The 12,529-nt window shown below is 45.9% G+C and overlaps 1 protein-coding gene across 1 annotated transcript in view; it reads right to left on the bottom strand.

The window, feature by feature from the left end:
- Positions 1 to 12,529, bottom strand: part of LOC138260930 (uro-adherence factor A-like) — a 312,276-nt gene that overhangs the window by 122,083 nt on the left and 177,664 nt on the right. The window contains exon 6 of the mRNA XM_069209459.1: positions 9,000 to 10,841. Within this exon, the coding sequence (XP_069065560.1) occupies positions 9,000 to 10,841 (1,842 nt within the window). The remainder of the gene's footprint in view (positions 1 to 8,999; positions 10,842 to 12,529) is intronic.

Below are 12,529 nucleotides of genomic sequence, written 5' to 3'. Positions count from 1 at the left end.
CTGCAAAGTCATTTACAACGCTTGAAATTACAACGCACTTAAAGCTCACATAAGCATTGTAAATTGGGAACATGCATGAACGTCCTTTAGGGGGTCGCAGCTGCAACCCCTGGCTTGCTCCTTGCGACCCTTGGCTCTACCTTTGCAACCCCTGGCCTCTGTGGTGGCAAAATCAGTGCCTAGAAGACAGGCACAGCTCATTCTAATGAACGGTGGTTGGAGCTCCACTTTCCAGGCTCTCTGTCAAATGTTATATTACACAAATAGTCAATAATATTCACTATTAGCGCAATCACAAATGGGGTACAATTAGCTGAAATATGACCCTATCTGGCAGCTAAGTAAAGAATATGCTTTTAGATGGATGTCTTATGCGTCCTTCTGGGGGGGGGGGGGGGGGGGGGGGTGGTGTGTGTGTGTGTGTGTGTGTGTGTGTGTGTGTGTGTGTGTGTGTGTGTGTGTGTGTGTGTGTGTGTGTGTGTGTGTGTGTGTGTGTGTGTGTGTGTGTGTGTGTGTGTCCGTCCTTCTGGGGGTGTGTGTGTGTGTGTGTGTGTGTGTGTGTGTGTCAAAGTAAAGGTCAAAGGGTGTGTGATGCCACTTCCCCTACTCGTGGCATCCATGGGAGAGGTTTTCAAGCACATTGCTAGATGATAGTGTCGCCTTTACAACAACAAAAAAAACCTGCACAAAGCTAACCCGTTCATATACAAAAGGGGTTCTGTAACTAGTTTAAAGAATGTTAACTATTTTAGCTACTAAAGATTCGAGGCATTATTACGTTTTTAAATGTTATTTTGGAATGGACAAAAAAAGGGCGTAAAAAAAATTAAGGTAGTCTAAATATTATAAAAAGCAAATGATTTTCGAATGCAGTTATCAAATTATTATATATATATGTAGAGAGAAAGAGGGAGAGAGAGATAATCACGTTCGGATACTGAATAAGAATAAATACGTGATTTAAAAAAAAAAAAAAAAAACGAGTTTGAAAAATATTTATACGACCATCGCGAGTACATTACCTTAGGATTCAGTAGGTGGCACTGTGGGGTTAAAGTAAACATTGTACAAAAGTCAGTTTGTTTCTGCAAGGAACAAAAGTGTCCAGACAAAATGTTTGCAACGAGGAGGACGTGGCTCTCGTGCTTCTATTTAAAATTAAAAATTAACCAATCACTTTAATATATTTACTTGGTTATATTCCAAAACAACAAAACGCATGGAAACAGTTTGCATCGCGTTTCATACCTCCGGTTCCCCTTGTTGGATTTTTGTAATTTTGGATTCATTGTGCTAATTAGATTTTACTCTATTTTCCTAATCAGTTTAGGGATTTTTTATTGTGTGGCGTTTTGACTTTATTCCTGTTTTGGTACTGCATGAATACTATACACATTGCACTCAGATAAGCCAGCCTGCTCCGTGCCGCGGGTAACAGGGGGCTGAGCTCAGGTTCGTTTAGTGACTTAGTTTAGTGGTCATTCACCCTGACAAGGGTTGAGATTATTCCTTGAGGTGGGTAGTCAAAATATAATCACATTTTTTGTATTTATTTGGGTTTTTTCAGTGAAAAATTGCAGGAAACTTTTTTGACTAAGTCTGGTTCCTGGAGGGCGGAAAGAATGGAGAATTCAAAAAGGTGAGGGACCTGTGGTTCATATTAAATGAAAACATTGTTGCTAACACCAGAAGGAATATGCTTGCTATTCACAACACACATTACCAGGTGTACTAGGCAGGTGCACGAGTCCAGCAGGAGGGACTTCACAGGAAGTTTCAAGGATCCCTACACCCTGCAAAGACCAAACACTCCTCTTCAGCACTGGGGAACACCAGACTGGTCTGTACACATTCAGGAGGGGCGCCTTCTAAATGGCATGTATAGTCCTTGTCTGTGTTGTGGTTAGAAAACTGGACTTATGATTTTTGCTGGTCTTTGCTTCTGAATTCTAGTTAGGGTTATTGTGTTGGGATTGGTTTGCTTTTTCTTTCTATTTTAGATGAGGTTGGGTTTCCGCAGCTTGTTTGAATTTTCCTCTATTAAAAGCCTCTGTCATCTTGTACAGCTTTCTCTGTGCCTTTCTTGGTGTTCCAGCTTTTTCTCAGTGAATCTGGTCTCTACACATTTGTAGGAAAATGCCTCCTTGGCATGGTTACCCCCTGGCTTTTTACCTTTTGTTGATGCTAGTTTTGATTGAAAGTGTGCTGGGACCAGCTAACCAGGCCCCAGCACCCGTGTTCTTTCATTAAACTGTACCTTTGTCTCCACAACTGGCACAGCCCTGGCACACAGATGAGTCCCTTGTAAATGGTACCCCTGGTACCAAGGGCCCTGATGCCAGGGAAGGTCTCTAAGGGCTGCCGCATGTATTGTGCCACCCTGGGGACCCCTCACTTGTGTGTGCTGGTGGGGAGAAAATGACTAAGTCGACATGGCACTCCCCTCAGGGTGCCATGCCAACCTCACACTGCCTATGGCATAGATCAGTCACCCCTCTAGCAGGCCTTACAGCCCTAAGGCAGGGTGCACTATACCACAGGTAACAGCATATGTGCATGAGCACTATACCCCTACAGTGGCTAAGCAAAACCTTAGACATTGTAAGTGCATGGTAGCCATAAAGAGTATATGGTCTGGGAGTTTGTCATACACGAACTCCACAGTTCCATAATGGCTTCACTGAATACTGGGAAGTTTGGTATCAAACATTTCAGCACAATAAATCCACACTCATGCCAGTGTGGGATTTATTGAGAAATGCACACAGAGGGCATCTTAGAGATGCTCCCTATATGTTAACCCAACTGCTACTGTAAGGCTAACCAGTTTCTGCCAGCCTGCCACTTCCAGACGAGTTTGACCACATGGGGCGAGTGCCTTTGTCACTTTGTGGGCAGGAACAAAGCCTCACACCTCCCCCTGCAGGAACTGTAACACCTGGCGGTGAGCTTCAAAGGCTCTAGCCTGGTGTTGCAGAGTCCCTGGGTACTCCAGCTAGTGGAAATGCCCGCCCCTCCAGACACAGCCCCCACTTTTGGCGTCAGGTCCGGAGGAGATAATGAGAAAAACAAGGAGTCACCACCCTCCAGTCAGGACAGCCCCTAAGGTGTCCTGAGCTGAGGTGACCCCTGTCTTAGTAAATCCTTCATCTTGTTTTGGAGGATTCTCCCCAATAGGATTAGGGATGTGTCCCCCCCCCCTCCCCACAAGGGTTTAGCCACCCTCAGGACAGTAGCCATTGGCTACTAGCCCCCAGACCTAAACACACCCCTAAATTGAGTATTTAGGGGCAACCCTGAACCCAGGAAATCTTTTTTTCAGGTTGCAGGAATCTGGACTGCTGACCTGAAAGCCCCGCAGAGACGACGGAGACACCAACTGACTTGGCCCCGGCCCTACCGGCCTGTCTCCAGACTCAGAGAACCTGCACAGTGACTCATCCAGCGGGACCAGCGATCTCTGAGGACTCAGAGGACTGACCTGCACCTAAAGGACCAAGAAACTCCCAAGGACAGCAGCTCTGTCCAAAACTGCAACAAATAAACCATCTCCAAAGACTCCAGACTCACTCCAGAAGCAGGAGTCTTCACACAGTGCACCCAATGCCCCCGGCTCATGTCCAGAAGAACCAACACCGCAGAGAGGACCCCCAGGCGACTCCAACGACGTGGACACCCTGAGTCGACCATCCCTGCACCCCCACAGCAACGCCTGCAGAGAGGATCCAGAGGCTCCCCCTGACTGCGACTGCCCGGTAACAAAGGAGCCCGATGCGTGGAAGAAGCACTGCACCCGCAGCCCCCAGGACTGAGAGGAACCAACTACCGGTGCAGGAGTGACCAGCAGACGGCCTCATCCTAGCCCAGTCAGTGGCTGGCCCGAGAAGCCCCCCTCAGTGCTCTACAAAACCCCTCTGGTCTGCTCCCTGAGGACGCAGCAGACTGGAACCGGAGCACCCCTGTTCTCCATAGGTCTATTTGGGCCCTCCTTTGACCTCTGCACCTGACCGGCCCTGTGTTGCTGGGTGTTTGGGGTTGACTTGAACCCCCAACGGTGGGCTGCCTATGCCCAGGAGACTGAACTTGTAAGTGCTTTACTTTCCTGAGAAACTTATTTACCTCCCCCAGGAACTGTTGATTTTTGCAGTGTCCACTTTTAAAATAGCTTATTGCCATTTTTGCCAAAACTGTGTACATTACGGTTTTAATTCAAAGTTCCATACTGACCTGTATGAAGTACCTTTCAATGTATGTACTTACCTAAATTCTGACTTGTGTGGTTCTAAAATAAAGAAAATAATATTTTTCTATATAAAAACCTATTGGCCTGGAGTTAAGTCATTAAGTGTGCTCTCATTTATTGCCTGTGTGTGTACAACAAATGCTTAACACTACCCTCTGAGAAGCCTACTGCTCCACCACACACCACAAAATAAAGCATTAGGATTATCTAATTTTGCCACTATCAACCTCTAGGGGGAACCCTTGGACTCTGTACACACCATCTCTCACTTTGAGATTGTATATACAGAGCCAACGTCCTACAACATTTAAGAGAGGAGCATCTGCTAATATATATATATATATATATATATATATATATATATATATATACACACACACACACACACACACACACACACACACACATACATACACATACGCACACCCACCCTTTATGCCCACATGGTCAGTAATAGCTATATGAACAGAGCCCACCATGGGTCTTCTTATCACATGGTTCAACCTGCTGCAAAATTGTCTCAGGAGACCAAAAATCAATTAATTAATTTAACAATCCAGCAATCGATCAACACTTAAGGGCTGATTTAGATAGTGGCGGATGGTTATTCAGTCACAACGGTGACTGATATCCCGTCAGCCCAAACCTAAATCCCATTGGATATAAAGGGAGTTACATTTCAGACCAGATATCTGTCACAGTTGTGATGGAGTAACCCGTCCGCCAAAATCCAAATCAGGCCCTCAGATTGCATACGCAAAAGGTCTAACAAACTGGTGGTTTTTGGTTGCCGTCAGGAGGTTGACCTATGTGATAGAAAGATACCCACAGGGGAATCAGCTAAATGAGACAGTCTAAATAGCTGTTGGGATGTCCATGCAGTCTCCATAACGTGCTCACAGGACAAACCAGCAAACACCAGTGACAAAAAAACTGCACACGGCCTTCGGCAACAGAGCAGAATATGTTCAAGCGAAGACTGAATACACCGACTGTCCATAGCGGGCCAATGAGAGGGCGGAGACCTCTGCAGAGGGTCCTACCACAGGTCCAGTAACTCCTTAGGGCCTGAAGGTGGCCGAGCTAGAGGGATCAGGGGCACGGCCTGGAAAAATGCCACCTTTTGAGTGAGGTCAGCATCAGGTGGCAGGAAAGCCAGCCAGACATATCAGTACTGATCACAGCACCAGAACAGAGCTGGATAACGGCACCGGTCCTCTGCCCAACCGGGTAGGAGCAGAGTTCAAAGACTACAACAAGTTTCAATACGACCTGCACAGAGGTAGAGAGCAACTTTAAATAGAAGGTAACCGGGACAAGGTAGAGGGGCCGAAGGAGGGCGACGTGACAAAAGGACAAGTCCTTAAAGTTACCTTGAGAACCGAATAGAGAACATCTTCTGGGCTCATGGAACTTTCATTGGACTACTGGGTCTGTTGGAGGAAACCTCTTCCGCCCATTCAAGTCTGCGGAGATAAAGGCCTTGTCTGGGACAGCTCAGAATTCTGGTTCACCCTGTGCGAAGACACCAGAACTGCACAAGACTGAAGGGGAGCTGTGGCATCAATAGAGGCAACTCTGGTCGCAGAGTCAAGGGAAAGAAACTCTGAAGCACAAAAATGCAGAGGGTGTTTCATACGGTGCCACTGCTTTCCTGGGATAATTCTTAAGCTCTTGTAGGGACGAGTGCCCTCCGATACAGACAGCAGCACTTAGAAGTGAAAAAGGTCTACATCACTTGCTCGTGAGCACACAGAGGCAGAGCAAGCTCTCCTTTACTGGTATTTTATTTTCATCACTGGGGCACTAGTTGGTTGCTCTCCCTTCTTCCCACAGACGTGGGTGAATCTTACTTTGCAGTTCTGAGAGAGTGGTTGTCTACTTGGTCAAATTACCCAATAGCAAAACCTAAAAATGTATTGAAGATGAGGCACAGAATCTTTGTTCTCGAGTGAGGTGCTAGCAGTGATGGAGCAGCCACGCTCCCACTTTCACCTTACTGAGCCTAAGTGTATCCTGTTAAAACGTGGATTGGTCTATTATGACTAATCAGTAAAGTAATTGTCAGGAAATGTCAGACGCTTAATGCTGGACACAGATTTCAGATGCCTGGGTCTCAGAGTCAGGTTTGCACCTTCATGTCTGCAGCAAGTTTGTGCTTTAGAAGTTCAGGTAAATGAGTTGATCACCAGTTGGGCTTTACATTCATGTAGCAGAACATGTTGCTTTTTATTTTTATTGGGTCCTCCCTGATTGTTTCAGGAACCAGCAATGATTCTTTTTTAAAACTTCTTGTACCTATAAACCTGGCTGGGGTCTTCAGATTTTGGAGAGCTTGTGAGCACATCTGTAGCTACATGGTGTTGAGTGACTAGCTGTGGATAGCAACAGGTAAGGCAGCACATTAGAGGACTCTATTTGGACTGGACACATGTACACACTGTTTGACCTGATTGAGCGTGCAATACCTTTTTTGAATGGTGGTTTACATATGAGGGATTGTAGAAGTCGATGCACCTAACCTGTAAACAGATTGGGTCAATGAGGACACAAAGAGATGGGGCCACGGTTCGAGACCGGACTTTCCTTTAGGCGAGGTTTCTGTATTTGCACTTCACTTGGAGTCCTGAATGGTGGTTTTAGAATGGGATTGTAGAAGTAATTGTACTAAACCTGTGAACATAGGTTGGGTCGATGAGGTGATACAGCAATGGACGGGACTAAGGTTCGAGACCTGGCCTTCCCATAGGTGAGGTTTCCAAATAGTTAGCATTTGTATTTATGCTCTGGATACCTTTAGTTTTCATTTCTGGACATAATGGTGAGCACATTCATAGCGACTCTTGAGTGACTAGATGTGGATTTGACCAGGTAAAAAGGCACATTAGGGGACTATTTTTTGTCTTGATATACACACACACACACAATGTTGGGCTTGGTTTGAGAGCATGATAATGGAACTCGTGTTGTCTGATCTGTAGATGTTACAATGTTTGTGTGGGGTAAACTGTAGCCAGCGATATGCAGAGATCATCAGAAATATTACGGGGGATGATCAGTGGCGGCCACTCAATGACGGTCTCCCCTCCATCCTCTTCCTGTTACCAGGCTCCCTGCCAACCTTGATGCTGCTACCAGCAACAGCAGCGTCGTGATTGGTCTGAGCGGCCTGCTTCGCCGCTCAGATTGGGAGTGGGAGCCTGTGCATGTTCTCCACTCAGCTGTGCAATACAGCCAGGTAGAGAACATGAAAAGTGAGCAGGTCTGTTTGGCCGGCCCAACATGGTCAGACAGTCATGCGCACTTTATAGTGCACATACCCCTTTCTCTTGTCCCCTCCCTCCAGCCCAGTCCAATCCCTTCTCCCAGGAGAAATAAAATGATACTCCAGTGCAGCGATGCTCCTCCGCCTTAGCGGTGGAGCCGAGCACCTCTGGGCATGGCAGCGGACCTTCCAATTGCTGTTTATTGATGACGAACAACTGTACTAACAAAGATATTAGAGGCAAGCAGGTTAGGTTAGTGGACTAATATCTTTATAATCACATTTTCAAGGTTTTAATATTTCTTAGCTTCTTTTCTATCTTTTGAAGAGTAAATCCCTAAAAGATTTATGTTGTGAGGGCATACAACACTACAATAAGGTAGTCTTTGTACATGGCTTACCCTTAAAACCGAATTTCATCTTTTATTATGATGTTTAACGTGACTATAATTACGGGTTTGAATTTCTGTATAATTAGGTTATATAACTGAAGCTGGTAACCTGCTATTTTACACCCCTGAAGAAGCAGTGTTTTTACCACGAAACACGTGTTGGCTGTGCATGACAACATGGAGCCTGAGATTTCGAACCATTGCAGCAAATTCTCATAGGATCTTGCGTTTAAAAAAAAAACAAAAAAAAAAAAAACAAACTAATGGAATGTGTAGAAGACTTCCTTTTATCAAACAAGAAGAATAAATGTTAATTCTGGTTAAGATGTATTACCTTGTCGGTTGTGTTAAATACCGCACTATTCTCCACACACATAAAATTGTGTTATTCATTCTTCAGACCAGAGTAGAAAATGGTCTCGCAGGGGCCAGGTGTTCAGTGATTCCCAAAATTGCCAGTTTATAAATGTGGTCACCCTGCCCTGGTGTCTCTTATTCAGGACAGTGGCTGAGGAAATGCATACATTGTAGCAAGAGATTGCTCAACAGTAGCTATGGTGCAACTGGTCGTCTGGAAAGACATAGGCATAATCTGTTAAAATGGTAATAGATGTCTGATGCTTTCACACTAAGCCATACGCTCCAAGTGGGATTAAGGCAGCAATTATTCGTATACGCCAACATCACCAGAACAAAGTCATCAGTAAGCCACAATGCCATTCAATCAGTCTGCTCTTCAATCACATCTTAAACTGGGACAATAGAGTTGTACTTGTGTCCCTCAGGCCAGCAACATCCAGTGGACAATCTTCTCTAGAATGCGCGTCGGGCACCATTTTCTGAGTTCTGTATGGAGGCAACACCATTTGGAGCCTCATGTACTCACAAAACGTTTTGACAGCATTATTCATTCATGTACCACACACACACCTGAGGGGTACATGTTTGAAACCACATCACAGAGCTCTACCATAAGGACAAAGTTTAAAGAGAGAAGATGTAAAATCAAGGATGGAACTTAGTCGACAGATCTGGATGCATATGATACAGTACACTTCTGCGTTCATACCCTCCACAAAAGGACAGTAGTTGTAACTACCTGTTTTAGTGGCTGGAGGGGGGTGGACTGGTCCATGCACAGAATCCGCTCCATTGTTCTCCCCGGCACGGCTATCGAAGGCAGGATGAGCAGGACTGGATAGAGTATTTTGGGTAATCCCACTAGAGAGAGACTTCTCAGAGTTATGGGGCGTTCTGTGGATTGAACCCAGATCAGTTATCGTCTCATCGATGTTGGAAGCAGTTTTGTCCTCATCAGTCACTACTTTATCATTTTTCGAAGGAGATCTGCGGATTGCGGCCACTTCAGTATGGAGTTTATGTATGTTAGGAGAAGGGCTGAGAACAAAGTTGGTGTTTTCCTTTTGAGCAGCTGTAGTAGAAGAGAGAGTCTGGGTCATCGTTTTTGGGCCTGCTTTTGGTTCAGGTTCCGTTAACGTAGATTCATGAATGGATTCCATCCAGCAGCTTGCTTTCTCCTCAGTTTCAGCAGCATTTAGGCTCGAGTGTGGGCCATTTGTTTGTTTCTTCATCATCCACGGAGGAAGGTTTGTTTTCGGGTCACTCTTTGATTTATCTGAAGCTGGAAGATTTCTGTAGACGAATGCTGGGGTTACATTATTGATTTGTTTCTCAAAAGTAGCAGGTGTTTTATAGAAGGATGCAGACTCAGTAATTTGTTTGGCCATAGCAAAAGGAGTTTTATTGTACATAGAGTCTAATGTAGGCCACACTTTCTTTGAAGTTGGAGGAGTTATGTAGAATGATTCAGACTCAGTCCTGGACTTAGCCTTAGTAGGGGAACTTTTAGAGCCTCCGAATTGGCCACTGCTTGGTTCCTCCATAGCAGCAGTGCTTTTCTGCAGTTCAGTTTTTAGTTCCTCCATTAACGTTGGGGTTTTGGGGACAGTTTCTTGTCCATTCCTTGACTCCACTCCAACAGGAGTTGTGTGTATTAATTCCAGGAAAACACTTTGTTCCTGAACAGGGGTTTGGGGTGTGGGTTCTGTCTGAGCACCTTGTTCTTCAGCAGCAGAAGAGATTGTGTGGAGTGAACCAGACTCAGTCATGGGCTCCACCACAGGAGCAAGAGCTTGGTGAAAGTGTTTGGGCACAGCACTAGACTCGTTCACCGCAGTAGGTCTGCAGACTGAGTTCATCTCAACATTTGCTCCCTCTATAATATTTGGGGTTTGAAGGGTGGAGTTTGACAGTGTCATGGATTCCACCTTCATCGATGGAATATCGACGATTAGTTCCAGCCCATCTCTTCTCCCCTCTGCAGTAACTGCATTGGCATGCATTGTTTCAGGGCCAGCCCTCAGTTCCTCCCCAGCAGCAGAGGTTGCGTGGGTTGCCTCTGGTTCAGCCATCAACTCCTCTTTGGTACAAGGAGCTTCATTACCAGACTGCAACCCTGCACTTTGTTCCTTTGAGCCAGAGTCAACCCACAAATGTTGTGCGGCTACAATCACCGAGTCCTTCACATCAGCAGAGCGTTCGGGGATCATAGCAGATTTGGTTGGTGACTTTTCCATTGTACAAGGATCTTCATGGATAGATTGCAATCCAGCCCTTCTTTCCTCAGTAGCTGAATGAGATCTGTGGATTGATTCTTGCTCAGTCACCGACTCCTCCACAACAGCAGAGGCTTTTGAAACGGATTCGGCCTCAGCTCTTTGTACCTCTGTTTCAGGACAGGCCTTGCGTTCGGATTGCGATGAAGCATTAGGTTTTCCCACAATAAGAGGACTTCTCTTAAAAGGTTTTATTCCAGGCCCTGGAGTCTCCAGTTTGGCAGGGGTTGCGTAAGCTGCAACCTTTTCTGGTCCTGGGCTTGGTCTTTTGGAAGTGGAAGGTTCTGAGTACAGATTAGGAGGTGCTGAAAAACAAAAATGCGCATGCATCAAAGTTTCATTCAGAAGTCACTTTTTCCTTTAAAAACAAAACACCTTGCACTGCACTGCAACACAGACATATATTCCCCATACACCAGTTTCTAACTGCAGATTCCTCACATTTTGAATTCCCCCGGTGCCAGACTAGATCTGGAAACTTTTTTGCAACTGCTCATGTCGATAGCTGGCACAATCCAAAGCCATAGCAACCCAGTCCTGCCTCCAGTGGTGACAGTGCACAGCCAGATGTAAGTGCCACCCATTCCTGCTCACATCAGTTTACAACAAAGCATTTAGCAACCTTAGACACTAAGCATCAGTAACCGATTGAGAACTGAGTGTGCAGAATTTAACATGGAACTTTAACACCTTGAGGTCCATCCCACAGAACAAGGAGGGAGTGCGGCAGGGAATCTTTAGAGGAGTATCCATCAGAAAGGGTATTAATGAAGTCAAGCACCTTGGGCTTCTGATGGATACTTCTAACTGCAGATTCCTCACCTTTTGACTAGATGGACTAACAGGAACTGAGCAGGAAATACAACCCTCCCAAGAGTCGATACAGTAGTGCCTGGTGACCGTGTGGATGAACACTCCCATGAAAGCCTCTTTGGAATCCAACAGGAAAGCCTCCCATCCTCAGAGTTGTGACAGAAAAAAAAGCGGTGAGCATGATCAACCGTCCCACATGGAAGGGTTGACAACACTTTCATAAGAAAGGAAGCCAAACTTGAACATCAACATGCCGGAAAGGCTACACTGACGACGCCTGCAGTTCGCCACCAAAACACAGAGGTGATTACAATCAGGAGGAAATTCTTAACACTTAGCAACACCAAAGGGCAGCTATGCAGAGTCCAAAGAGATGTGCACTTCAGGAATGAAAGGGCCAAACTGTGGTGTAATAGTGGGTGCAGGAGGAAACCTATGCAAGTCCCTTCTGAAAAGGCATCACAGCTGGAGGTTTCTGCAGAGAGGGCTGATCAAGTAAACACTGAAAGTGTCAACAGCAAAGCCTTCTTAGCCAAGAACAGAAAACCAGAATGCTTTGCCCCGAGGCAGATCAACAAGACAGTTCCCGCACCAGGTCACAAACTTAGTCCAGGAGCAGGAACAGAGGGACTTTGTGGACGGTTGGCAAGTAGCCAAAAACATCCACCACTTGAATAGGCAGATCGAATCAACTCCGCTGATTCCACTCAACCTCCGCACACGAGGTGTGCTCTCTTGTTTAGAATCCTGCTCTTTGGGAGAGAGAGCGGGCCCTTCTGGAGGGGATGGGGGAGGCAGGTCAGAATACGGACGCTCCGAAGACAGCCTGGGACAATCAGAACGAGCTGAGCCATGTCCCTTTCAACCCGGTTCACAATTCTAAGAAGCAGCATCAGAGATGTTCAGAGGTGGGAACATATAAAGGAGAAAGTCTCAGGGAAAGTGAAACATCTTCTAGGAAACCCGAAGGTGAAAGCTCTGGAGTGTTTGGCAGTAGCATGCAGACCTACCAAGGTAAGCCCCACTGGGCAAATAATTCTTTCTGAGTGCAGGTGACTCTCCTAGGCAGCTCGACTGAGTCTTCTGAACATCTCAGCCCTGATGTTCAGGGATCCGGTCATATGGTCCATAATCTCCCGAAGACCGGCCAGTGCCACAATCTTAATGCTATCTGATACAG

Source organism: Pleurodeles waltl, chromosome 2_1 (genome assembly GCF_031143425.1).
Source record: "Pleurodeles waltl isolate 20211129_DDA chromosome 2_1, aPleWal1.hap1.20221129, whole genome shotgun sequence".
NCBI classification, from domain to species: domain Eukaryota; kingdom Metazoa; phylum Chordata; class Amphibia; order Caudata; family Salamandridae; genus Pleurodeles; species Pleurodeles waltl.
This window is presented reverse-complemented; position numbering and strand designations above follow the sequence as displayed.